The 26,107-nt window shown below is 40.7% G+C and overlaps 1 protein-coding gene across 1 annotated transcript in view; it reads left to right on the top strand.

The window, feature by feature from the left end:
• The first annotated feature begins 621 nt into the window (after window positions 1-621).
• LOC108785406 (atrial natriuretic peptide receptor 1-like) overlaps window positions 622-26,107 on the top strand; it is a 108,932-nt gene continuing 83,446 nt past the window's right edge. Inside the window, exons 1-9 of the mRNA XM_018554463.1 lie at window positions 622-764; window positions 5,090-5,196; window positions 5,995-6,092; window positions 7,485-7,590; window positions 13,923-14,055; window positions 17,518-17,534; window positions 18,514-18,635; window positions 20,603-20,707; window positions 23,510-23,612. Coding sequence (XP_018409965.1) covers window positions 622-764; window positions 5,090-5,196; window positions 5,995-6,092; window positions 7,485-7,590; window positions 13,923-14,055; window positions 17,518-17,534; window positions 18,514-18,635; window positions 20,603-20,707; window positions 23,510-23,612 — 934 coding nt within the window. The remainder of the gene's footprint in view (window positions 765-5,089; window positions 5,197-5,994; window positions 6,093-7,484; window positions 7,591-13,922; window positions 14,056-17,517; window positions 17,535-18,513; window positions 18,636-20,602; window positions 20,708-23,509; window positions 23,613-26,107) is intronic.

The following is a 26,107-nucleotide window of genomic DNA, read 5'->3' as shown; positions in this document are numbered from 1 at the left end:
TCTACTGACTTTCATTGATGATTATTCCAGGTACACAACAACTTATCTTATGAAGCACAAGAATTAAACTTCCGAAAAACTTAAAGAGTTTGTAGCCATGTCCAGCAACAAATTCCAACAGAAACAAGGAATTATTTGCACCGACAATAGAGGGGAATACATCAGTAAGCAAGTGGAATCATATTTGAAGAAACAAGGTTTAGTACACCAGACCACCACACCATACACTCCTGAACAAAATGGTGTAGCAGAATGGAAAAATCGCACTCTTATAGAATTGGCCAGATGGATGCTGTCAGACGCCAACCTGCCTAGGAAGTACTGGGGAGAAGCAGTCATGACTGCAACATACCTACAGAACAGACAACCATCAAAAGCTGTTGAAAGCACCCCATTTGAAATGTGGCATGGGTCAAAGCCTAGCCTAGGACACATCAGAGTATTTGGATGTAAAGCTTACGCATACATTCCAAAGGAGAAGCAATCCAAGTTAGAGAACACAGCCATAGAAGGTATTCTGGTGGGCTATAGTGAACAAAGTAAAGGATATAAAATCCAAAACCCAAAGACTGACAATAAGTAGCAGCGTTTATTTTTTATGAGAATCCATCACCAGAAACAATGATCCTGGGAATTTGTGAAGTGAATTCCTCCATTGAACCAGCAAAAGAAGCTGAGCAAAGTGAAGCCGCACAGGAGTCAGAACAAGAAGTGGAACTCACAATGAATACGTCAAGTTCCATGTTAGACTGTGGACGCACTCAGTAAGCCATTGCCAAAGGATCATCACAATTACCTTTGAGAGAAGCTAAACGTCATATAGCAATGCATATGCTGTTAACCACTTGCTGTGGGTGGCCATACATATATGACCGGCTACATAAGTGGTGATATCAAGAACACAGCTGCTCTTGGTCTCATTTTAAACAGCGGGTGATGGCTGTTAAGATACAAGTGATCTGGCATCTATACAGCCACCGGATCGTTTGTACCGTTTGGCGGAAATGTGCTCCCCCCATCTGCCGCCACCGGCTTCCCTGGGCTCCGCTGTCCCCCAGACTCCACTAACCCCCCGTGCGGGCCAAAGACTGGCACAGCAAGTCTCTCCGCAATGATCGGAGAGATCAGCAGGCTTCCACACACTGATCTCTCCTCCGATCACTAGACCTGGAAGTGATGTGTATTACATCACTTCCGTTGTCACTGTTTACATTCTCCAGCCCTTAGAGCCAGGAGAAGAAGCTGGGGAAGCAGATCTCTGCTTCCTCAGCTTCTTTGCGGTCCCTACGTGACATGAGGGCCACTGAAGTCTCCATAAAGAGGACCTGTCACAGCCTATTTGCTATTACATGGGGGGATTATTATCCTCCTATATGATAGCAATAAAGTTAGTATTAAAAAAAGTGTTTAAAATATAAAATTATAAAAGTATCATAAAAAAATGAAAACAATGCAAATAATTTTTTTTCTTTTTTCACGCACATTCATATGTAAACACACATCGCCAAAAATAAAAATTGTGCTACACGTGTTGCATATCGCCACAAACATCGGAGTGATAATTCTAGGGCCATCAATCACAGTTAATGCTAAAATGATGAGCAGTACAAGCTTTTAAAGTGTCCCCTATGGTAAATTTTGGGTATTGTAGTTTTTTGCGGTTTCACAGGCAAACACAATTTTAAGGCTTGACATGTTTGGTATCTATTTATCCAAAGTTAGGGCTGCAACAACTAATCGATTAAGGCGATAATAATCAATTATGAGAATAGCTGGCAACTATTCTCATCATCGATAAGTTGGTTCAGGAGAGAGAGAGAGATTTTTTTAATACAACCAATCGATTAGTTGAAAAATTATGGGGTAACTAATCGATTATGAAAATAATCGTTAGCTGCAGCCCTAATTTTTGTGTATTTTATCCAAAAAATACTGGTTTTATAAACATTTGTTCAAATACCATGCAACATAAAAAATTGCAACTAGCATTTTTGTTATTCTACAGGGCCTCTGCTTTCAGAAAATATATCATTATTTGGGGGGGGTCTGAAGCTGTTTTCTAGACAAAAATTCAGATTTTATCATGCGTGTGCAAATAGTAAGAAATGTCTCTGGGCAGCAAGTGGTTACATTTCTGACTACGATTTCTCTCCTTCAGTCCTTCTGTACATTCCTCTAGATCACTCACTATCCTAGCTACTCTCCTAAACTGTGCCCTGGGGATAGGTCTAAAGATGCTGGGTGGATGATGGCTATTGTTTCTAGCCATTGGTTTTATATACAAGTCACTGTTCAATTTACCATTACAAACAGATATCATAGTATAAAGAAAAGGTTCTGTACTAAATTGCATATTAAACTGTAAGTCTGCCACAATCAAATTCAACTCATCATATAATTATTGCAAAGCCAACATGCTGCCACACCAAATGGCAAACATGTCCTCTACGAAATGACCCTGCATACGGCAATATTTCTCAAAAAAGGATGGGGGTAGATTAATCTCTCCTCCACCCAGAATTATAAATGCCTTAGCATTAGGCACAGCTGCATTGGAACCCATTACAACTCCCCACAATTCTAAATAATATCAGTCCTAAGCAAAAAATAATTACTTTCTAAACTCAAATGCAGTATATCGACAATGAACTGTTTTTGAATTGCTGTATATTTCTCTGTTCTTTCCAATACTGTATTCTCTATTCCTAAAGGATGATCGATCAATGTATATAAAGTTGAAATGTCCCAGGACCTAAATCACATCACCTGGGTCCCTTATATATTTAATTTTACCCAAAAAGTCACCAGTGTCCCTTAAGAACGTACACTACTAATCAAGGGAGTCACCACCCTATCGTATAACTTCTAGAATGGTGATAAACCAAGTCAACGCTGGGGGACTACTGTCTGTTTTGGATCTTTATGTACCTTGGACAGTACATAACTATAGCTGGAGCGAAAGCATGCTCCTTAATCAAAAAAACACCTATTCATTCTTCATTTGTATCTCAAAAATTGTATTAGCCTTTCATTTTTTTAATATAATTTCTCAACCAAAAGTTGTCTCACAATCTGCTTTTCATCAAAATCCCTTTCCATAACTACTATAGAGCCATCCGTGACTGCAGGCTTCATGATGATGTCTTGCCTTGCAGACAAGGATCGCAATGCTACTTTTAGTTAAATTGTTTGGAGTATAATCTGTTGGCATACCCTGTAATAATCTATCAATGTATTTCTCTACATTCTTAATAAACACCTTCACCAGTGCAAATTATATAGGTGCCACACTTTTTCAGTTTCAAATATTTTTATAACTTGTTTTTTTTTACATATTGTAACTTGTGTGCAAGTAGCATAGTAGCAAGTACTAACAATGTTTTCAGCCCTGTTGACCATTCATTTCAGACAAAAAGAATCCAATCATGCTGTGGGAGAGAACCCCAACCCTCTAGTCAAAACAGAAAGTTCCTGTAATGTCAATTGTACAGATGAACTATATATATGAGGGCTGGTAATGATTAAAATTTTCCTGTTCGATTAATCAAATTTTTTTTAAATCGATGAATCGATTAATTTCGATTAATTATAACGCACATGCAGATCCAACTACATTGGCCTATACACATACAGCACAGCAATGAAGTAATAAAATGAACAAGGATCACACTAATCCAGCACGTTATTAATCTCACGTGCCCCACTCAATATGGCCGCCGCTTGAGTGGGGCAACTCAGAATAATAACGTGCTGGATTAGTGTGATCCTAGTTCATTTTATTACTTTATTGCTGTGCTGTATGTGTAAAGGCCAATGCCAGGGACCCCAACCTGAAATAAACAATTTCAGGGCAGTGTCCCTCTCATTTCAGGGAGGTGCCATCTTATTGTAAAGTGTAATAGCCAATAGGAATCTAGCTATGCATTCTTATGCCTTTTTTTTCTTTTCTGACTGACGGTCAGGCTGATGCTCCCGATGTCAGAAAAGAAAGAAAAAAAAAAAGGTCGCAGAGAAAGGTTTAATCTGCTCAATTGAGCAGATTAAACCTTTCCGGTAAAAAGTGTTTCTCTCCCGGGCGGCCGGGAGAGTTGGGATGTGTACTCACCGGCCCAAGCGGCTCCATCAGGTAACGAAGGGAAGGGGGAGGAGTACAGTGACGTCACGGTACACACACACAATATTTTTTTGTGATTGTTAAATTCAACGGAATCTGTATAATACTTCTGCGGCAGTGTATCAATCCCCTATTATAAACTAAAGCCTACCAGCACTTTAAATGTAAACATACATCAATAGTTGTCAAAGAACTAATGTTTATTGTGGGGCTATGCAAACTCTATCTAAAGTGCTATGTGATAATTGCTAATTCATATAACACAAAGAAATATTATAAAAAATCTCTAAAAGTCCAAACAAGTTGTGCTGTGCACCTCTTTATCCTCTGCCGGCCAGGTGCTCTGGTCTCTGGAGCAGCATTCAATGGTCAGAGATTAGCACAGCTCCATCTGCTCCCAGCACTCTCTAATCGGTGGGGGCTCCTCCATCGTCCGGCCGCTCAGCTCCTCCTCTCTACCGATGCTGGCCTTGGCTGTCAACACACCGGCAGTCCACTGGCTTAGTCCACCTCTGCCACCAGCGGTGCTGCTGCTTTTCTGCCTGCCGCTGTGGGTGAAAGGGCCAGCTGCTGTGGGCCCCTCTAAATTATGGGGCCCAGGGCAGTTGCTCCTTTTGCCCTGCGGTAAAGACGGCCCTGATAATATTGCCAGAAAGGAAGCACAATGTGTTTTGGGGTGCAATTCTAAGTATGCCCATGCTCTGTGAGAAATATCTTATTCAAATAACAACTTTGTGAAAAAAAGTTAATTTACTTTATTTTCCAAAACGTTGTGGCAAAAATTAGAACCCTAAAAATAATCACCATGCCCCTTACTAAATACCTTGAGCTGTCCCATTTTTAAAAAGTATAATTTTTTTTTTATACTGTCTACTTCTGTGTATGTGGCTTTTGCCTAAATAGGTTACTGGAAGTTGTGTATATGGCTTATTAAAATGGGTATACACAATTCTATTTTTTTTGTTCAACCTGCAGGCTGAATGAAAAAAAACTGAATCTTCCATCAATACTTCCATCAATACTTACGCTGTTTCCTTTGTATTTGAGCCACCTGCTGTTGTCAGAATACATGAACGGAGCTGGTAAGTCTATTCTGCTGAGAATTTTCTGATCTGCTACTTTGATCAGCTGATTGAGGTATGATGTGCGCCGACAGTGGCACCCACACATCATATTTCGGCCAGTTCAGTAGGAACCAGACCAAATTCGAAGCATGTATAGCTTGCTATAGTATTGTGCATAAAATAAATATGTTTAGATATAAATGTGGGAGCTGTCATTACTGACAGGGTAGGCTGTAGGGCTGTCTTTGTCATCAATGCTATTTATTCAGTCAAGAACCTCGGATAAGTATGCAGACAGTATAGTGTCAAGATACCAAAATAAATATAAAAGTACCTAGTAAGTGACTTACTAAGTAGTGGAGCAAACATAAGGATCATAGCTCTGGAGAGTGACCTTTTTGAAAGCCCAACTTGAGTCAAAACCTTTTTTTATTTAGGATAGAGAGGGGTAGGGTTGCATCTTCTATTACCATTGGTGTCCCCACTAGGGAAATATACTCCTACTTCCTGGTTCTGTGGCAGGGAGTCAGAGGGACAGGGGGTGATGTGAAAGCTCTCCAATGGTGGCAGAGACGGCCACAAAATCAGTAGGGAAAGATTAGAACCTCAGAAGCCCAGGCCACATACAGTATGTCAAATGCTGATAGCTTTAGGCAGCGTGTGATGGTGCCGCGGGAAAAACATGGCTGGCTCGGGTAGGAGAAGCTGGTTCCAAGTGTGTGATTTACTTTGATTACATATAGGTACACGTGGATGGGCACCATGCTGCTCCTGCCTTGTCGCCCTTATATATTCTCCACCCTCTCTGTCTCCTAGGCGACGAGGGATGCTCCCCAGATATGTGGACTTATTCACCACTAAGTTTCCAGAAAATGACTGCCTCCGATCTTCTAGAAGAAGCTTCGGCGAAATGCGTAGAAGGCTGGACCAATTACACAATTATATGTGACCTAATGATTAGTATGATTATTAATGAATATGTTAAATGTACTGTCATGAGGCAATTCATGATACATAGTGTATTGAGTTGATTATATATATAATGGAAGAGAACAGGTGCCTATGGCAACCAGTCGGCTTCTCTATTCAGTCTGTTCAGTTAAGCTTTGAAAATGAAAGGTGGATGCTGATTGGTTTCCATGCACAGCTACGCCAGATTTTGTCTGCTCCAGTTTTCATAAATTCCCCTCACTGTATCTGTATGAGGTCCAGGGAGATGTGTTGTGTGGTATATCTAACATTGTCTGTTATCTGGATATGTTCTTAACGTGAATGGATACTTTTACATGTGTATGTGTTATATGTACTTTTAAAATGGGATGTCATTTCAATAAATTTAAAACATGTGATTTATGTGTCATTATATGTTTGGTTGTGTCCCTTTACATTCTGAAGATGACACCTTGAAAGACCCATTTAGCATTGTTTGTTTGTATTAGAACCTCAGTCAGGTTTTATTGCTGATTGTGTTGTCCTGCCGGATGACCCTATTCCACTCTTTTTTTTTTGTCCTGTTATCACAAAATAAATCTCCCCACCTTTAGTCAAAGACAGCAACAAAAACCTGTTAGTTCTAACCATCTTCTACCCTGTTCAAAACTAATAAAATAGTCTGTTCCTTTCCATGAACACTGCATTTCAGTTTATATCCTCTAGATGGCGCTCATGTTGAATGATACAATGAAATGTACTTCTTTGAAAGTAATTGATTTTACAGCTGAGCACATCCAACTTTCTTTTTTGTACCATCCAATAGCCAGTCCTAAGGGAGAAATTAGAGCAGCAAGAGCAAGAACAGCATCACATCTGGCTTTGTATCTCAGGCACAGCATCATTACTAAAGAGCTCCCCCAGGATCCCAAAGTAAATATCTAGAATCTGGGATGTAATAATCTGTTCTACTATGAAAGGCTTCAAATCATTTCTTTTTCTGTTGCATCTAATTGGCAGTTTAATGGTAGGTATATATACATATTATTGTTCCGTGCACCAACTACTTGTCTGTATGTATAAATGTTTTTATGTACAGGATATACAAGTTAATTGGCAAAACTTCTTTCATTTATTCAATGTATCCTGATTCATTAAAAAAAACCAACCTAATTTAATGTGAAATGTAACAGTTTTTCTAGAGCTTGAAGTTAGTGAAAACACAGATTACTACAACAAATCTCGCAGTAATATACCTAAGGGAACGCTGAAATCTGATGTATCTGCAAATGTTTAATTTGTGGATAATATCCAGAGAAACATATTTTGTCTAGATTTTTCTTCTGATTTAATAGAGGCATTTATTTCCACTTTAGCTCTTTACATTGGAAGTAACTGAAAGCTGGCATGACTTGGATAACACAGAGTATGACTGCTGGCCTCTGGAGAAGCCTGATGAAGTAAATATGATAGATTGTGGAGGTAAGGCTGCAATATGCATGATGGAGCAAGAGATGCTGATGCTGCACAATGAAGCTAGGCAGAGCATATGATCTGCTCTCTAATAAAAGTGAGATGTTACAATATGCACTACGTTCTATTGGTTGTGCTACAATATGTTGATATTACAAATATCTATGATTCCTACATGATCTGCATGATAATTATATATTTACACTGTATCTGTTGCAATATCTGCCTTCCACATTCAGGGATAAGAGATGGCATAGAGCCCAAAAGAGGGAATTAAATGGCAATAATCATTAAAATTAAAACTTCACGTGAATCAGGGATTATTATTATTATTATTGTTATTGTAACAAAAGGTATCTTTTTGTTGCCTTCTGTAGCCTAAAACCTCCGTAAAGGCGTGCATGCTAACTACTACGCAGGAAGCAGAGCCTGCATATGTAATGAGTATAATGACTGCTCTTTTGTATATAAATATGTATAAACTATTCATAAAAACAACGCTATCAATATTATGTCTCATACGTATATTGAAAGAATCAGTAAAAGATTACAGTTTTTGCTTAAAGTCCAGTCGTGTATAACAGGTTGCTCTGTTTCTTTTTGTGTATCTATCTGTCCCCCTCGCTGTTTCCTTTTTTGCACTTCTTCAGTATCCATATAGTAGAACTGTAAATGCCAGGTCCGTACGGCATACTGAGCTGGCCAGCTGGAAGCACTTTTGTAGGTCCATATGCCATACGTCCTTGGCAGCGAAAGGGTTAATTACATTGACTCTCAGAATCTGAAAGACAGAATCTGGAGCAGTTGCCCATGGCAACCAATCAGCATTTCTCTTCAGTTTGCTCAAGTAAGATTTGCAAATGAGACAGAGAAGGTGATTGGTTGCTTTGCAAATCTGCTCCATATTTTGTCTGCTCCTGTTCCCCACTCTGTGTCCTTTCCCTTCTAGTTTAATGTGTCCTGTTCTCTAGCACCATTCTCTTTTCGCTTTCTCTGTGTTTTGCAATGCTTTTGGTTGGACAAACTTATACTCCCTATATAGTATTCTATTTAACAAAAACGTATCCTGATGTTTTAGGTGTTGAGTAAATGTATGTGAGCTGAATCTTAAATGATAGAGATTCTTCTCATCCACCTGTCGCAATCACTATATGGGGTCTATTCACGAAGCAGCCGAAGGATCTAGCCATAGCTTCGGCGATCCTTCGGCTAGCTTCGGCCCCAGGACCACTTCGGTTTCTTTATTCTGACATGGAGCCGTGTCAGAATAGAAAAAAAAAAACATTTTGGCCATAGGAATGCATTGCTAGATTCCTTTTGGCTATTTCAATTTGCAATAGCCAATAGCAAACTAGCATTGCACCCGCCCTCTGCTGCAGTTCTCCATCAGGTCCACCACTACTGATTGACAGCAGCAGAGGGCGGGTACAATAGCTAGTTTGCTATTGGCTATTGCATGCCTACATGCCTACCTTGCATAAGAGAGCAATGATTGGCCAGTCTTTCAGCCTCTCTCCTTCTATTGGCTGGACCTTCCTGCCCCCTTTTGTCCCTCCTCCAATCGGATTGTGAGCTGGGTACAGCAGCCTGTCCAATTGGTTGGCCGAGAAGATGACGAAGACGGCACACAGAGGAGCCGTTGCACAGAGTGAGCCCTGACTCTGCCTAGTGGCCAAGAGTGACATGGCCGAGCCCTGCAGGGAGGGCAGCCTGGGGTAGGGCCAAAAAAAAATATTTGTTTAGTCCTGGCCATTATAAATTAAGTAGAAAAAGTATAATAATTATAATATATAAGCATAAAACCACTTTATATAGTCACATCTTTTTACCTAGTCACAGATTTATGACTAGGAACACTAATGTTGCAGGTTTCAAACGTTTGATATTCCTGCATATGTGCTAGTAGAGTAGTATGCAGCTGTGTAATATAAAATCGGATGTCATCTGCATATGTGGCTAGCTGATTCGTAATCTTTCATATCGGGGTTGTTTCTTCTAATAAAGAGAAAGCTTTTCAGGAAAATCCTAAATATGATAAAAAGCAACCCTGCCGTGTATCAATGCATACAGAAATTGATGGTGATAGGACAGCATTGACTGAACCCAGGCAGAAGGATGCAGTACTGGGCATGTACCCAATGCATCATTTTTGTGACTAACTAGTACTTGCACTGAAAAGCAGCCCCATCAAATGTTTTTTTCTGCATCAGTTGATAGCAGGAACAAGAGTGAACTGAAAGTCCTGGCATGATGGATGAAATAGATCATCAGAACAATGTCACCTTCCTGCCAGGTATACAATTTAATTGGCTTGGATAGACCCACGATCAGAGCAAAGGTGTTAAGCTTTAATGATACAAAATTAGCATATAGTTTATATGCTATAGTTTATTTTTAGCTAATAATACAATCTGTAAATCATCTGCAGTTGTCATTAGTCCCTGATTCCCAAAGACAGTCCTTGGCTTCCAATGTTTGTTGCTGCAGACTTCAGTCCCAGTAAATATCCATGTCTTTCCATTCACCGCAGAACCCCTGTCTTCCTGAATGCTAGATTTATAAAGAAGTTGGAAGGCCTCACCCCATGCCTCTCTGGTGCTGAGGCAGGAGTATCTGGCTTAAAGCCCTGCAGCCAACTCTTACCAGTTTTGCTAAACCCTTGAGAGTTAAAGAAAGTTTAATGCTACTGCTTAGCTTCAGAAGCTCATTAATTTTAAATGCAAGAAGTGTCATGCAGGTTTAGTCCGGCCTCAGAAACCAATTGAAAAACATTTCTGTAAAGATTTTAATTTAACCAGGCCATGGTATAGCTAAGTAGTAGTTGTGCACATTCAGATGGACTTAGTTAGGATTTTTGAAGATGTTTCAGCCACACCAAGTATATATGTATGTATGTATATATATATATATATATATACATATATAATGTAATAGGCTGTGCCTATGTCTGACACTATTGCACATCCCCACAAGCAGGCTACATACATATACGGTCAGAGTTCTTTCAGCACAATGGCTTAACCAGAACCTCCAATTAAAACAGGAATTAGGCATCATCTGAAGTTCTTGGTTACCTCTGCCAACTGGTATTTAACCATCTTCGGAGAATCACTTTAGATTATTTTGCTCTTAATTGCACATGTCATCAAGCGCACCTTACAATTCAAGAAAGCTAATGCAGCTGTAGGTAAATAATTAAGATATGTGTTATGTCATATGCTTATGTTACCCCCATGGGAGCAGGAAAAATGTCAGTAGATAAACTTAGGATGCCAGTAATAGTGAAACATTTAAACAGGATGTGAATTTATCCTATTCTCCATTGACCTCTGCTATCAATAAAGAGATAAGCTAGTACCATTCTTTAAAGCCTATTTATATTGCATATGCAAAGGATACACATGAATATAAGACTATTTAAGTGCTAGGAGACAAACACATTCTTCTGCTGAATGGATTGCTGCCTAATGTGATAGGTTTGACCAATTTTATAAATAGCCTCACCGATAAGAAATAATATATAGCTGGATATGGGTACATTTAACAGTACATACTTATGTCCCATAGATCAATCGATTTCACAATAACACACGTTTGGGAGAAAACAATAAATGGTAACTGCAGATGAACTTTCTTTTTAGGTTTCTATTGATTTTTATTGTTTCAAGTCTTGAGAGATATTTTGGTCAAGCTAAAGAAATCCATGCTCTTCGACTGAGTTTAAACCACATTGGAAGGTATATTAATAGCAGTTCTAACAAACGGTAAAATGCCATGTTGGACAGCAATTAAGGGGAATGTAAAGTCTTTTCAAAGATTTTCTAGATATGCCCCAAAAATTGATGTAAATAATATTAAAAAGGTGCTAAGGTCTAAGCAAAAGTGTTTCAGTTGTGACAGATGGCTGATCAGCAGAGTGGTGGTGGATAAAGTCTATGTACCACCCTGATTCTGACAGTTTTTTTAATGTAAAAGACTTCACTGCATAAGTGTTTTTTGTTTGTTTTTTTATTTCTACGTGGAGAAGTCCTGTTTTGGGAGGTACAGCTAGTATTAGGAAGAGACACAGGGGCACATGTATCATGCACATTTGCAAAATAGTTGGACACACACAAATCATGCTGTCACTCACTTAGCAAAGTCTCTGCAACAGTTTTAGCATGTATTTGTGACCCTGCACCTGTATTCCTGCCCAGCCATCTGCATCAGATTTGCAACAGTCTAAGACAGATTTATCACTGGAGATGAGGCATATTTTCACTCTAAACAGATGCGTAATTAAGAAGCGGTTGGGCTTCATACTGCCGCAGTGCTACTCTAGAGCTTGTGGTGTGCAACACATTGACAAAGCAGATAGACTTGTTTCAAGTCTATGTGTATCACCCATGCTAGTTTCTATTTCTGAAATTGAGACTGGCGCGTGCTCTGTGCCTAATTAAGAGATTGCAGCAGTTTTCAATATAGAACACAGCCGCAGATCCTTGCCAGATTGGGCCTGGCGAATGAGATGTAAACTGATTGCTGAAAACCTGACAGACACCTCACATGCCTCTCTTTGTCTGGATAGTGAGTGCACTTCATGGGCAAAGCTTGCATATAGGCATTGAAAAGCTCCTCCAAACCCCCTTCCTCTAAGCTGAGCAGGAAAGTGGGGGGAGGGGGTTGCTTGGGAGCCTGACCTCCTCCAGTACTCCGTAGAAGAGTGGCAGTGGCTTATGCCTGCGCCAATATTTCTTAATTCCGTCTGAGAGCTTGCTGCATTATGTGCTCTGTTTGTTGTAGTCTCTTTGAGGCAGGAATTGATGTCTCTTCTTTATTAATTAAATGTAGCTGAGAAAATAGGCTTATCACGTTGCAAGGGAATTTGCACTTTGCAAAGGGAATTTCCCATTAGCTTAGAGCAGTGATGGCGAATGTTTTTGAGCCAGAGTGCCCAAACTGCAAAGCAAAATTAATTTATTTACCCCAAAGTGCCAACACGACTGGTTGATGGTAGTCAACAAAGCTTCACCTCATTCTATATATTCAGATCTATTGTAAAATATAAATTGCCTTGAAAGTGAACAGCCTATTTGCTTTTAGTAAACCAACTCCAGTATGTCTTTATGATAGGATGGTGTGATCATTTATTTGGTGTTTTTTGTTGGGTTGGACATATGATATATTATTTGCAACTGTAGATGAATCTTTAGATTTGGAGTCATACAGTATAACAATTCTAGCAATGTTGGCACAATTTGAAGCCATGACTTAATACCCAATGTATGTCCCCTTTACTGTTTTTTAATAAACCCTTGTTTACACCTTTTTCTTTCATCCTTTGTTCTCAGTGCTGTTTATCTCCTGTCACCTCTTTGCAGTCAATTCCTGTCTACATACATGCACTCCAGCAATGGCTGCATGGCATTTCTCATGGTGGGATTCCTGGTGGTGTCAACCATAGGCCATGCCAAGGTTTTGTGTGATCAAAGGGCCACTTGTTGTCTTCATCGAAATACTGGGCCACCATGTGACAACAAGAGCACAATTGGGAGATAGGGACAGAGTGTTGTCATCCTATTATAGAAAGTCCCTATTTCCAGAGGGCCCTGACTTCCATGCCAAAATGCTGCACTAGGAAAAAAAAACTGCGAGTAGAAAATGTTAGTTAAAATACATACCTTACCCCCATTTCAGTCTGTGGCGCCTCGTTAAGGGTGAAGACAACATCCTTCCAACAAGATCCTAGGAAAGTACCCTAAATCTCATGAGTAGAACCTCCTGTACTGTGCCTGGAGCTTCAGAGCTTATCTCACATGATTTTCCCTGGAATCTTGTCAGAAGGTTGACAACGTCACCCTCACCCTTTGCAGAATGGAAGATGGGGTAAGGTAAGTATATTAACTACGTTTATTTATTGATTCTTTATTATAGTCAAACCCTGATCACTTAAATACCATATATGCTGTAACATTTTAATGTCATTTCAAAAGTTGTTTTCATTTTTTTTTAAATCTGTCCCTTTCATACAAATAATACTGCATGATCCCTTCATTTGTTCAGGCACTTCCTGTTATGGGGTGATAACTGTCTCACAATAGTAGTTGTGCTTAGTGATGAATGAACTGAGCAAAAGTTCACTGGACAATTGAAAAAATTTGTGAAACCTGAACATAGTGCCCAAACCCTATTGCATTGACAAACTAGATGTCAGCTAGGGTGTAGATCTACTTTAATGTACTGACCATTTGCACTAGAAGGCTGTTATCAAGAAACAGAGATTAGATATCTGTGCATAAAACATGCAGCAGTTACTGATACATCTCTTAATGTATATTTGGTTTATGTAATATGTTCTTCAGGTCTCGAGATGGCATGGGTGCATAGGCCTCCTGGGAGGGCATACATCGGAGAACACTTTGATGTCACCTACTCTGTTTCAGCGTCTGATGAATTTTATCAGTTTGCAATAAGAAAGGGCATTCTGCCACACAGGTATTCATATAATTCTTTTTTTTTCAGCATGGTTATAATTCTGTTAGTGGTGATAAGAGATGTGGAAGTGTATGGCTAAAGAAGGGTCTAGGGTCCTTCTTGCTATAAGCCCCTGAGAAACAGCAACAAAGTTAAGTAAAAAAAATTATAATAACATATAAAAAAACGCCAAACCCTCACCCCTACATGCAGAATGCAGAAGAAAAGTCCCCAGAACTCCAAAGTAGTGAGAATAATCAGTACAGATTTATTTACATAGTGTCTCATGCATATACAATCAATGTTTTGGGGTCACACAAGGTCCCTTCCTGTAACGGGATCTCTCGTATACGCCGTTTTGGGCCGCGGGCCGGCCTCTCGATGCTGCGGCATGACGTCACTAGGAGACGCGGCCGCCGCTCGTGACTCCGCTCACATTATCACTCAGAGCCCTTAAAACAGCACGAGTTGCAATGCCTCGGCGTTCTAGTATTGTTAGCGTCGGGCCATTGCAACTCTCTAACGAACCCCCTCACAAGGACCTTCACCCACCAGGACTGAACCGTGCAATCACGTCAGGAAGTACCTCGCTTATGCTGGATCTCCCTCCTGCCGGGTGCACCCGTCCATTTCTGGCACTTGATGTGCAGCTAACTGGGAACATCCAGTGGGAGTCTCCTCTTCCAATCGCAAGTAACCCTGCCTGATTCAATCTATCATTGAATGTGTCGTCTGGGGATTTGAAGTGACTGTTTATGTTATACTGCCATTCTAGTCTGCCTAACTGTATGTGGTGAGTTAGAGGTACTGCAGGACTTCAACTCATATTCTGAATCCTTTCATAGCTCATTAGTGGGTAACATAACTCCTTAACTAAAGTGCTAAACAGTCCACTCCCCTCTGTTGAGGTTACTTATTCTCCTAAAGTCTGAAACTGCCTAGGGTACCCATAGATTGGCATATGATGTATTAGAGGGTTCCACCATCACTCCAACCCATACAGAGTGTGAAGTGAACCCTTGGGCTGAGCCAAATCTAAACCAGGTATTACCATACTCTCCGCAGCTGAGATCCCTCGGTATAATCCGATCGTTACATAATACTAGAACCCGAAATGGATCCAGCGGAGTTGGCCGCCCACCTGTTCAACGTTAATAACCGCCTTGAAGACCTCACTACCAAGGTAGCAGACCTACAAATTGAGAACCACAGATTGCGTAATCGCCTAGAGGACCAACGGGAGGGAGCTGGCAGGGCCAGAGATAACCCAGAACCCACTGTCTGCTCTCCAGAGAGATTTTCAGGAGATAGAACCCAATACAGGGATTTCATCAACTCATGTAAGATTATGTTTGATCTTAAACCCCGGACATACCCAAATGATCGTGTAAAAGTAAGAACTCTCATCTCCTACCTGAAGGGTGAACCGAGATCCTGGGCAAATACTTATCTAGAGGCGGATGTTCAGGAAGTACCTCGCTTATGCTGGATCTCCCTCCTGCTGGGTGCACCCGTCCATTTCTGGCACTTGATGTGCAGCTAACTGGGAACATCCAGTGGGAGTCTCCTCTTCCAATCGCAAGTAACCCTGCCTGATTCAATCTATCATTGAATGTGTCGTCTGGGGATTTGAAGTGACTGTGTATGTTATACTGCCATTCTAGTCTGCCTAACTGTATGTGGTGATATAGAGGTACTGCAGGACTTCAGCTCATATTCTGAATCCTTTCATAGTGCATTAGTGGGTAACATAACTCCTGAACTAAAGTGATAAACAGTTCCACTCCCCTCTGTTCAGGTTACTTATCTTCCTAAAGTCTGAACTGCCTTAGGGTACCCATAGATTGGCATATGATGTATTAGAGGGTTCCACCATCACTCCAACCCATACAGAGTGTGAAGTGAACCCTTGGGCTGAGCCAAATCTAAACCAGGTATTACCATACTCTCCGCAGCTGAGATCCCTCGGTATAATCCGATCGTTACATAATACTAGAACCCGTAATGGATCCAGCGGAGTTGGCCGCCCACCTGTTCAACGTTAATAACCGCCTTGAAGACCTCACTACCAAGGTAGCAGACCTACAAATCGAGAACCACAGATTGCGTAATCGCCTAGAGGACCAACGGGAGGGAGCTGGCAGGGCCAGAGATAACCCAGAACCCACTGTCTGCTCTCCAGAGAGATTTTCAGGAGATAGAACCCAATACAGGGATTTCATCAACTCATGCAAGATTATGTTTGATCTTAAACCCCGGACATACCCAAATGATCGTGTAAAAGTAAGAACTCTCATCTCCTACCTGAAGGGTGAACCGAGATCCTGGGCAAATACTTATCTAGAGACGGATGATCCCATCCTGGACTCTCTTGAGGAGTTCATAGGGGCCATGGATCTGCTTTACCAAGACGCCAGTAAGCAACTGACTGCCGAAGGCGCTCTCAGAAATCTGAAGCAAGGGCGCAGGGCCGTCGAAGAGTACGTAGCTGAATTTCAAAGATGGGCAAGGGAGACGGAATGGAATGAGGTTGGTTTAAGGAGCCAATTCCGCCTCGGCCTCTCCGACTCCCTAAAAGATGAACTGGCAAGATCCGAGTTACCCACTACACTGGAGGGTCTCATCCAACGTGCGGTCACCCTGGACAGACGTCTGCGAGAACGAAGGGGAGAAAGAGCTGCCAGCTTCCCCATCATAAGCCGTAGAGGAACCGCCTTGACTCAGGGTACACAAGCTCTACGCTAAGTTAGAGAAGTGTACCTTTGAGGTGGATACTATCCCGTTCTTAGGGTACATAGTATCCCCCAAAGGAATTGAAATGGATCAGGCGAAAGTTGAATGCATCCTAAAATGGCCTCAACCAAAAAATAGAAAGGCACTACGAAGGTTTCTGGGGTTCGCCAACTTCTATAGAAAGTTTGTAAAAAACTTCTCTATGGTAGTCAAACCCCTCTCCCTACTGACCAGTCCAAAGACGCAATACTGTTGGAACCTGCAAGCTCAAGAAGCCTTCGACAAATTGAAGTCGTTGTTCACTTCAGCACCCATACTTCGTCTCATAATCAGCCGTACCAGCCTGAAGTGAATAGCCGAACAGTGTTCGACTCACTTCACTTCTGATCGGTCATTCACTCGGCTGCCCTCGGCAGCTTTGTGAATAGACCCCTCTGTCTCTATCATTTAAAATACACCTATTATAAAAAATATTGACCTTTCATTTCTTTGAAAGTGGGCAAACTTACAAAATAATCAAATAAATATTTTCACACTGTATATTATGTTTGTGTGCACTAAAATGAATGTTAATGCGTTTTTTACTGAAAATTTGGGTTTGATAAACAATTTCACTAATATCATGTGACAAAACAAATTGCAACTGCCATCATTTAATTCTCCAGGGTCTCTGCTTTCAGAAAATTCCAGGGGTTTTTAATTAATCTTCAAGCCTAAAATATGTCATGACATGCTCTGGCAGCAAAATAGTTATTTATTTATTACAGGTATTTATATAGCGCCAACAATCTACTGCCATCAACTAGCTTACAATCTAAGATCCATATCTTACATACAAACAGGGACAATTTAGACAGGAGGCAATTACCTTAAAGCATGTCTTTGGAGTATGAGAGGAAACTGGAAGAAACCCACACAAGAACAGGAAGAACATGGAAACCTGAACCAGGGGCCACCAGTGCTGTAAGGCAGAAGTGCTAACCACTGGGCTATATTGTGGGATATTAATCAAACCTGAAGATTTTTTGAAAAATTATACTGTTTTTGTATATTGTGACATGTCAGGAATCTGAAAGGTCTACTTTAAAATGACACTGTCCTTCCTTCTGGAGGGTGGCTACTTTTGTTCCCCATGATCCCTGTGTATGTTGTCAAGTAGCCACCGCTCCAAACTCACTCCCAAGATGGACTACAATCTCATGTTTTTTTTTTTTTACTAATATGAGATTGTAGACCATCACGGGAGTAGCCACCTTCCAGAAGGAAGGATAGTGTCAGCACCGATTCAGAGATGATTTGGGAATCTACAGTTGAGTGATACACAATTAAGGTGCATCTTTGTGAATAGTTAAATGCATTTTTAACTTCTGAGTTTTGTGTCACTTTAACTTCAGAGAAAACATCAATGACTATAATACATTTACTAAAAATGGTATAGTTACAATAATACCATTTATTGGCAACTCAGTAGACTGGGAATGTAAGAACATCGGCTTTCTTTCTCAGGCATGATATGCAAAATATAATTTTCTATAAGTACAGTATCAATATAACTATTATTAGTAACCCACTCTTGATTAAAATAATGTTGATGCAAGTAAAAAGAAATCTCAGGGGGCTTTGTTTTGTTTGCAGTGAAAGATTTCCTTTATTTGTAAGGCAGAAATGTGAAATCAAATAATGCTAAAAGTGCACCGTATAATGAGGTGATCATGTGGATGATTTCTTTATGTGTATGCTTTAGAGATGCTGAGTCTGCTAAAAGGTTCTGTGAGGAACAAGAGTGTCCAACCAACTGGAAAGATGCAAATGGAGAAAACTGCTGTGTCCATCATGCTAACATCCACTCCTGTCCCCTTTCCTTCATGGTAAGTATACAGACCTTGCTACATGATGGAGTGGATTGGTAAAAATAGGCCAACACCTGGCGTAGCACTATGCTAGAGACGCACTGGCATATACACTGTTTATTTATACCCTATAGCGTTACTTACAAACGTAAGCTTATGTTGTATCATTATGTACATTTTTTATTTATGTCATTTATCATAAAATGGCATTTGCAATTTTATTTTATTTTTCAAAAGCCTGATTGCATGGTTTACGCTTATGAAACATGTACCTGACTGAACCTCTGTGTCAAATGAAAAGTATGTATTTAAAGTTGAACTCCAGGTAAACAACTAAATACACAATTAAATACACACATAAGAGCTGTTCTCCCTGCAAAAGTATTTGTATTTCTGTGTATTAAGTCATGAAATTAACACAGCCGCATTACACAGCACAGCCAGGTGCAATGGCGAAGCTAGACATTCCGTCACCCAGGGCAAAGACTTAGAGTTGCTCCCCCCACCCGGGAGAAGTTCTCCCCTCTGCCCCCACACCAGGGACGTGCGGTCAGGGGAGGGAGTTGAGGCAGAGCCTCACCTAGAATTAAGGAGGAAAAAGCTGTCAGCTTCATGTCTGAAGCTGACAGCTTTTTCTCCATTCAGATCCCCATGTAACAGGTTACACAGCAGGAAAATCCTCCCCGCTGTGTAACCTGACATGGACGGAGCGCCTCAGTAGTGAGGAGCAAGTGAGGGACAGGAAGGCTCCTCCCTGTCTCCCCCCTACTCCTTTACACTAGCTTGGGGATGGGGCTTCGTCCAGCAGTGGGCAGAGCTTCACCCCCCATGGGGCGGGGCTTCATCCAGTGGGGGTTTGTCCAGTGGAATGTGCTGGGGGCGAGGCTGGGGAATGCCTCACCCAGAGCAAGAGGTACCACATGTCACTGCCCCACACCACACTTCTGGGCGCTTCCTTATCCACTGCAAAGGGGAGGCTTCAAATTTCCTCATTCTCCAGTGCTTTGCTAATTAAAGAGCTGCTTCTGGACTCTCTTTTATTTTCCCGGTGGTGGTCCGTCTAATCTGTCATGGAGGAGAGACTTGAGTTAAGTGATTTCTAGCCACACAGTCTCACCAGGGCTGTGTGGAGGGTCTCATAGGAGGCAGTATTCCCCAAGAAGGAAGAGAAGATGTGTGGGCACTACGTAGTTGACAGGGAGGCTGCCCAGGTCCCCAGCAAGTGTGGGACCTCAGACAGCCACTTCAGTTAAAAATATAAAGCACCAGTGTCAGCGATTAGAATGGGGGATTTTCATGACTATGAGTAGGCGCCACCGGCAGGGTGAGCAACCGACTAGGGATGCACTGATACCGGGGAATTTCATGAGTACTTGTTCTCATGAAAATGCCTGGTATCGGTGCATCCCTAGTTGGTTGCTCACCCTACCGGCGGTGCCTCTCCTAAAGTGGTGCCCGTGGCACAAGTCTGCCTCGCTCACCCTAGTTTTGACCCTGGCCAGGTGAATTACACCACTTTCTTTGCTACAACTAAGCAGTACCCCGCTGATGCCACCCTGCCACCTGCCTGCTGATTGGACAGTGAAAAAGCATAATGAGACTGATACAGTTACCCCTCAGATCATTCTGCTCCCTCATCAGCATGTTCTTTTCCAGCAAATTTGTATGCAACTCATCTGATAGGGTCCCAGTCCCCACTCTGAACTCTGCTGTATTAAAAATGCAGGTACTTATACTGCAGATACACTATATATATTTTTTTGCAACTCTGGGTGGAAATAAATGTTGTGACATTGCATAAGCTTATCAAAACAATGTGTGCAGTAATTTAATCTATTTTTTTTGGGCCAGGCGGTATATAATGACATGCTGACATTTTAATTGTTTAAGACAGAAACATTTAGAGGAACGTGCACGTTACTTTATGATGCAACTATTTTCTAATCAAGTTTTATTATTCATTTGTCACTTGCTTGTGTTTAAAGGGAAAAGGTGGAATATGTGGTCCTTGGATACCAGATGATGGGCAAATATTCACACACACCTTATCCACCTCTGGAAAAATTACACAAGGGAACTGGACTGCCAAGGTATCACTAAATATTTTAAAAACATTTTACCATGAGCACATCTTAGTTATGGATGTGGTTAGAGAATAGTAACGATGAGTAAGCCAATCTGTGCAAGTCAGAGTATCTCCACTTCACATAACAGATGTTTGCAGACTATCAGTAAACCCTATCAATCTATTCTCAATCTATGCTGTCACGTGTACCTGGCAGGTTTTCTCTGCAATCTGGGGTTTCGTTTAAGTGATTTCACCTTTACATCCTGTCCTGCTAACTACATTTTAAATGGGAATTTTCCAACAGCGACACAGAAATAAAATACTTTTTTTTTAGCAGCGTTGGGGAAGTCTAGAGCCCCTGTTGGATTTGTATTTATGTCTGTGCCCCTGTTGCAAATCCCCCCCCCCCCCACTTCCTGTCTGGTAAAACTGTTGTGAATGAGACAAGAAGTGAGGGTAAGTCTCTCCAACAGAGCCTTGGATAGCAGTTACATCTTGCAGGCGCTCTGATCCTTCCCTACTCCATCCAAAAAGAAAAAAAGAAACTTTTCTGGCTTGACATTCACTTTAAACCATCTCAATCTGGATTCCTTTTGGGCTTGTAAAGAAGTCTGGAATGAATTAATTTTAGTTGCCTACTGCAAAAACTATTTCTTAATGGGACATCTCTGTCCCTAAAGTTAAACATTCATTTTCTTTCTCTTTTTTTTACAGACTGGCTCATTTAATTTTTCAATCATAGTGACAGAGTCACTTTTATCACATAGCACTAACTGCCAAATTCGATGTGCACTCCATTACTTTGATAAAACACTCACTGCAGAAAGTCCCACCTCAATTGCAACTGCTTGGTTTCTGTAACTAGGGGAACTAAAATACTGTCACAAATATACTTACCAATGTATACTTATTAAATATTACCAATTAAATATTTAATCCATATTTATGATAAATGTCACTATGTTAGGCAAGACAATATCATCTATTATTGTGATAGAATGTATTACTTATTTTTGTTATATTTTATATACTGTATTATATTGTACACTGTATTATATATGTTATATACTATATTTTTGTTTTGTTATATGCTTGCAAGTTTTCCAAATTGAGAATTAAATATTTTTAATTCACTTGCAATGTGCTTGCAAATTTGACGAGTCAATTTCCTGGCACCGTGTATCGTAACCTTTTTTCTGTCACAACACCCTTTAAGGGTATGCAAAATCTCAAGGCACTTATCTTATGCCTTTCATATCAGAGTTCCTCCTTCAAATAAGGAAACCCCCTTCAGATCAGGAGCCTCCCTTTATATTAGGAGCCCCCTCCTTTTACATAAGGAGCCCCCTTCACATCAGAACACCCCATTTCATATCAGTTGCCCCTCTTTCACATAAGAATCCCCCTTTCATATCACAGTCCCCCCTTTTACATCAGAGTTTCCCCTTCACATCTGAGTGCTTAACCTTCACATTAGGGTCCTCGGTTCCCCCTTCACATAAGAGCTATCATTCTCCCCTCCACAACAGAGTCCTACTATCACACCAGGAGCCACAGCTGTGGCAGCAAGGCAGACAGCAGGATGCATAGTAGACCTGAACGGAGGTGAACTTCCATCCTTTTCTGAATGGATTCCGCTGTCCCTGAATTAGCTTAATTCATTTCCATTGTGCTGGCAGTTCCCCTGCCTGCATCATGGAAAGACATGCTGTGTGAAAGTTTCGAGGCACCGCTGAGGAACCCAAAAGTCACCCCAGGGTACCTAGGCACCCTGGTTGAGAAAGGATGCCCTAGCACAGCCCTGTTTCTGTCAGGTCCTATCCTCTTCTGGGTAATTACTCTCTGTGCTGGCCTAAGCCTTCTGCTCCCCTCACCTCCCTACAAAGAAGGGAAATACTACAGAGTGGCACTTGAGTCACAGCTTTGTGTCTGCCAGGACTGCTAACATCACATCCAAGGTAGTGGCGCCCAGCAGCAATCTCAGAGCTTTTGAAAGTCTAAACAAGGAAGACTGTTACAGGTAAAAAGCATGGCTAAAATATGTTAAATGTAATCTTATTCTGAACCCAGAGTAGTGTTAAAATAAATGGTCTTGCGACAGGAACCCTTTAGGGCCCATTCATACTATAGGGCAGCCTGCCTTTTGCTGCACAAAAAAACGCAGGTCACCGCTAGAGCACATGGAAACCAATCGTTTTCTATGTGCCCTGAGCAGCCTACTGTGGCCCATAGTGCTGCTGTGCAGGGACCCGAATGGAGTGTATACATTGTACACAACCCATAAAGTTAAATAAAAATGTAAACAGTGACAGGTCTAGCAGTGTGTGATACCCTGCACACTGCTGGACCTGTCACAGCACACTAGCCTGTCCGCTAAAACACGGTGGACGGGCTAGTGTGAATGGGCCTTTAAGGGGACTAAAGACACAGCATACATGCCTAATCTACAGCATTGCTTTCCCACGGCCTTTCAACACATATCCTCACTAAGAGCCATACCTGTAAACATGTTACAAATTTTATATCAACTGTTTATGTTTTCCCAAGTCATCAACAAAATGTGCACATTTGCCCCGGGGCAAAATGGATAGTATTACATAATCCCTCTCCGAACATAAAAACAGGTCAGGTAATACATTTTGCTAAGTTAATAACATCACTGTCCTGAATTTTATTACATTTATCAGAGAAGTGTCAATTAGTTTTAAGATTAGCGATATTGATATGATACAGGGTTTGACAATCTGCAAAATTAGACCATAAAAACACTTGAATATACGTATAAGCCTATTTCTACTTATTATTTTTTACTTTTTATTTGTAGGTTGTCTTACTTCATCTTGGTGTAACTTCCTTAATCGCTCATATTAGGGTTGGCAACATGCAAGTTGCATTGGAGGCTAAAACGTTGGTGTTACCTGTAGTAGGTACGTTATAAATATAAATCCCACTTCATTGTCAGTCATAGATAAGTCAGGATTAATTCATTGTATAACCTATACCAGGGGTAGGCAACCTTGGCACTGCAGCTGTGGTGACTCTACAAATCCCATGATGCCTCTGGTCATTACACCTGTGATCGTCAGCATTTTGCAGTGCCTTGTGAAACTTGCAGTTTCACCACGAACAATCTCAGTGCTGAGATTGCCAACCAATGACCTATATCAACCAATCACATCAGTTTTACGACAGTTTAGTGTTAAAATAGTGTTAGAATGCCATGTTTTGCTAAGGTAAAAAATAGAAAAGAAACCCCTATACCAAAGATGTGGAAACTCAAGCCCTCCAGCTGTTGTGGAATAACAGATCCCTTGAGGCATTGTAAGATTCTCAAAGCCACAGGCATAACTCCCAGAGAAAGATGCTTAATGGGATTTGAAGCTGGAGGGCCGGAATTAGATCACTGAAAATCAGATCTTTGCAAATATTTATTAATGTGCTATATAATAATCTATATCCATTTACAAAATGACGTGCCTGCATAGATTATACTTTGCAATGTTGATTCTGCACCCTGCAGTCTAGAGCTGTCCCCATATTGATACTTGGCATTTTCACGAGTACTTGTGCCTGTGAAAATGACCCGATACATACATAATATGTATGTATATATGTATATAATATGTAATATTGAATTGTATTGTATTGTATTCTTGAATTGTATTGTAACTGTAATGTCTTCCTTATATTGTAAAGCGCTGCGCAAACTGTTGGCGCTATATAAATACTATGTAATAATAATAATAATAATAATATACATACGATACATACATAATACCCGATAGCGCCGATGCTGGCGCTTTACAATTTTAAATAGCTTCGGGCTGCTCTTTAGTACAAGTGATCCGCCTGGACTTGTACAGCCGCCTGCTCGTCCGCCCACCCCTACTGCCCTCCCCTCCAAGGTCCGTCCCCCCATGGTTTTCGGGCTCCCCTGCTCTTCTGGGGGACCACAGAAAAGTAGTTCAGGATGGAGAGTGAGGAGCAGAGTGGAGAACGTCCATTCTCCACTCTACTCTGTGATCAGTGACACAGAAGCCCTGTATTCACAGCGCTTACTGTGTCAGCTATTACAACCTGAGCTGTACAGAAGATCCAGCACAATGCTGTGCTGGATTTTCTGTACTGCAGGGCAGGCTCATAAAGAGAACCTGTCACATCTAAATTATATCACAAAGGGTTTTGTTATCCCCTGTGTGTTATCAATAAAGTTAAGTGAAAAAAAGTGATAAAACTACACAATAAAAAAATTACAATAAAAAAGTGATAAAAGGGTAAAAAAATATTTAAAAAAAAACAAAATAAAAAACAAAAAAATAAAAAGTACTAAGAAGGTAAAACAAAGTGATAAAAAGGTAAAAAACAAAACAAAAATGTAAATAAAAAAATAAAAAATCATAAAATAAATACAAGTTAAAATATTAAAACCAAACCTGCCCCCTCCCGCCATCTAAGTGCAATTAAACGCACGCATAGGGCATTGTGTTTGTGCACTGAGTGCTGTCCTCATTCCACTGTGTGCCGTATTGTGGTAGCGGGGCAGCAGCGCTCTCTAACAAACACAATGCACATTAAATGGTAAGTTCACTTTCTCAACTAATTTGGGAAAATGGAATTACCTGCTTAAATCTGGCCAACTCTCCCCCCCTCTTGCTATACTTACCTGTTGGTGAATAGACCTCCCCCTCTGTACCTATGCACCCCTGTGTACTATCTGTACCTCATACTGCCGTCCAGTGCAGCCCTGCACTATGGATTTTGAATTTCACTCAGAAATTGTGAGCACTTCATGGTCAGTGCAGTCAGGTGACCACACTGACCAATGAGAAGCGCTTCTTAGCACGGTCAAATACGGATTTGGTTAAAATATTTTTTTTTGTATCAGGACAACTATAATCATGGATTGAGTTATAGTTCTTCATAATTATAAAGAAACTGCCCTAAATTCATTAGTCTGTATTGTTTTAGAAAAAATGTCACATGTCCCATTAAGTACCTAAGGGAAGGCACTTGTACTTGGTCTTGAAAAAATGGTATCGGGACATCCCTACTGCAATCCATTGAGAAAAATATATTAATAAGTATGATAAGTATGCTAAAGCAACCCTCTTTGCTCTTGATATAGTGTTCAAGTTTTCAAATCCCCTGCTAAAAAGTGAAGATGACAAATTGATTTGCAAACTCAACAAACTGAATTGTTTGATTTGCCTCAATATTATATTTAGATTTGTCCAGTCTGCAGAGAATCATACAAGTCATGATTCTAGTTTTCTTAAATATGAGATTCTCTACAGATCACACATATAGGCTAGGCAATTCAAAAATGTGCATACTGGCAGTTCTCCTGAATTGATCATATGATTAATACAGTATTGAGGTAATATTGAGGTGTAATGCGAACAGCTAAATATACATAGAAATA

Source organism: Nanorana parkeri, unplaced genomic scaffold, assembly GCF_000935625.1.
Source record: "Nanorana parkeri isolate BGI_ZX_2015 unplaced genomic scaffold, ASM93562v1 scaffold160, whole genome shotgun sequence".
Taxonomy (NCBI): Eukaryota; Metazoa; Chordata; class Amphibia; order Anura; family Dicroglossidae; genus Nanorana; species Nanorana parkeri.
The sequence above is the reverse complement of the archived record's forward strand: the minus strand, read 5'-3'. Positions and strand labels throughout refer to the sequence as shown.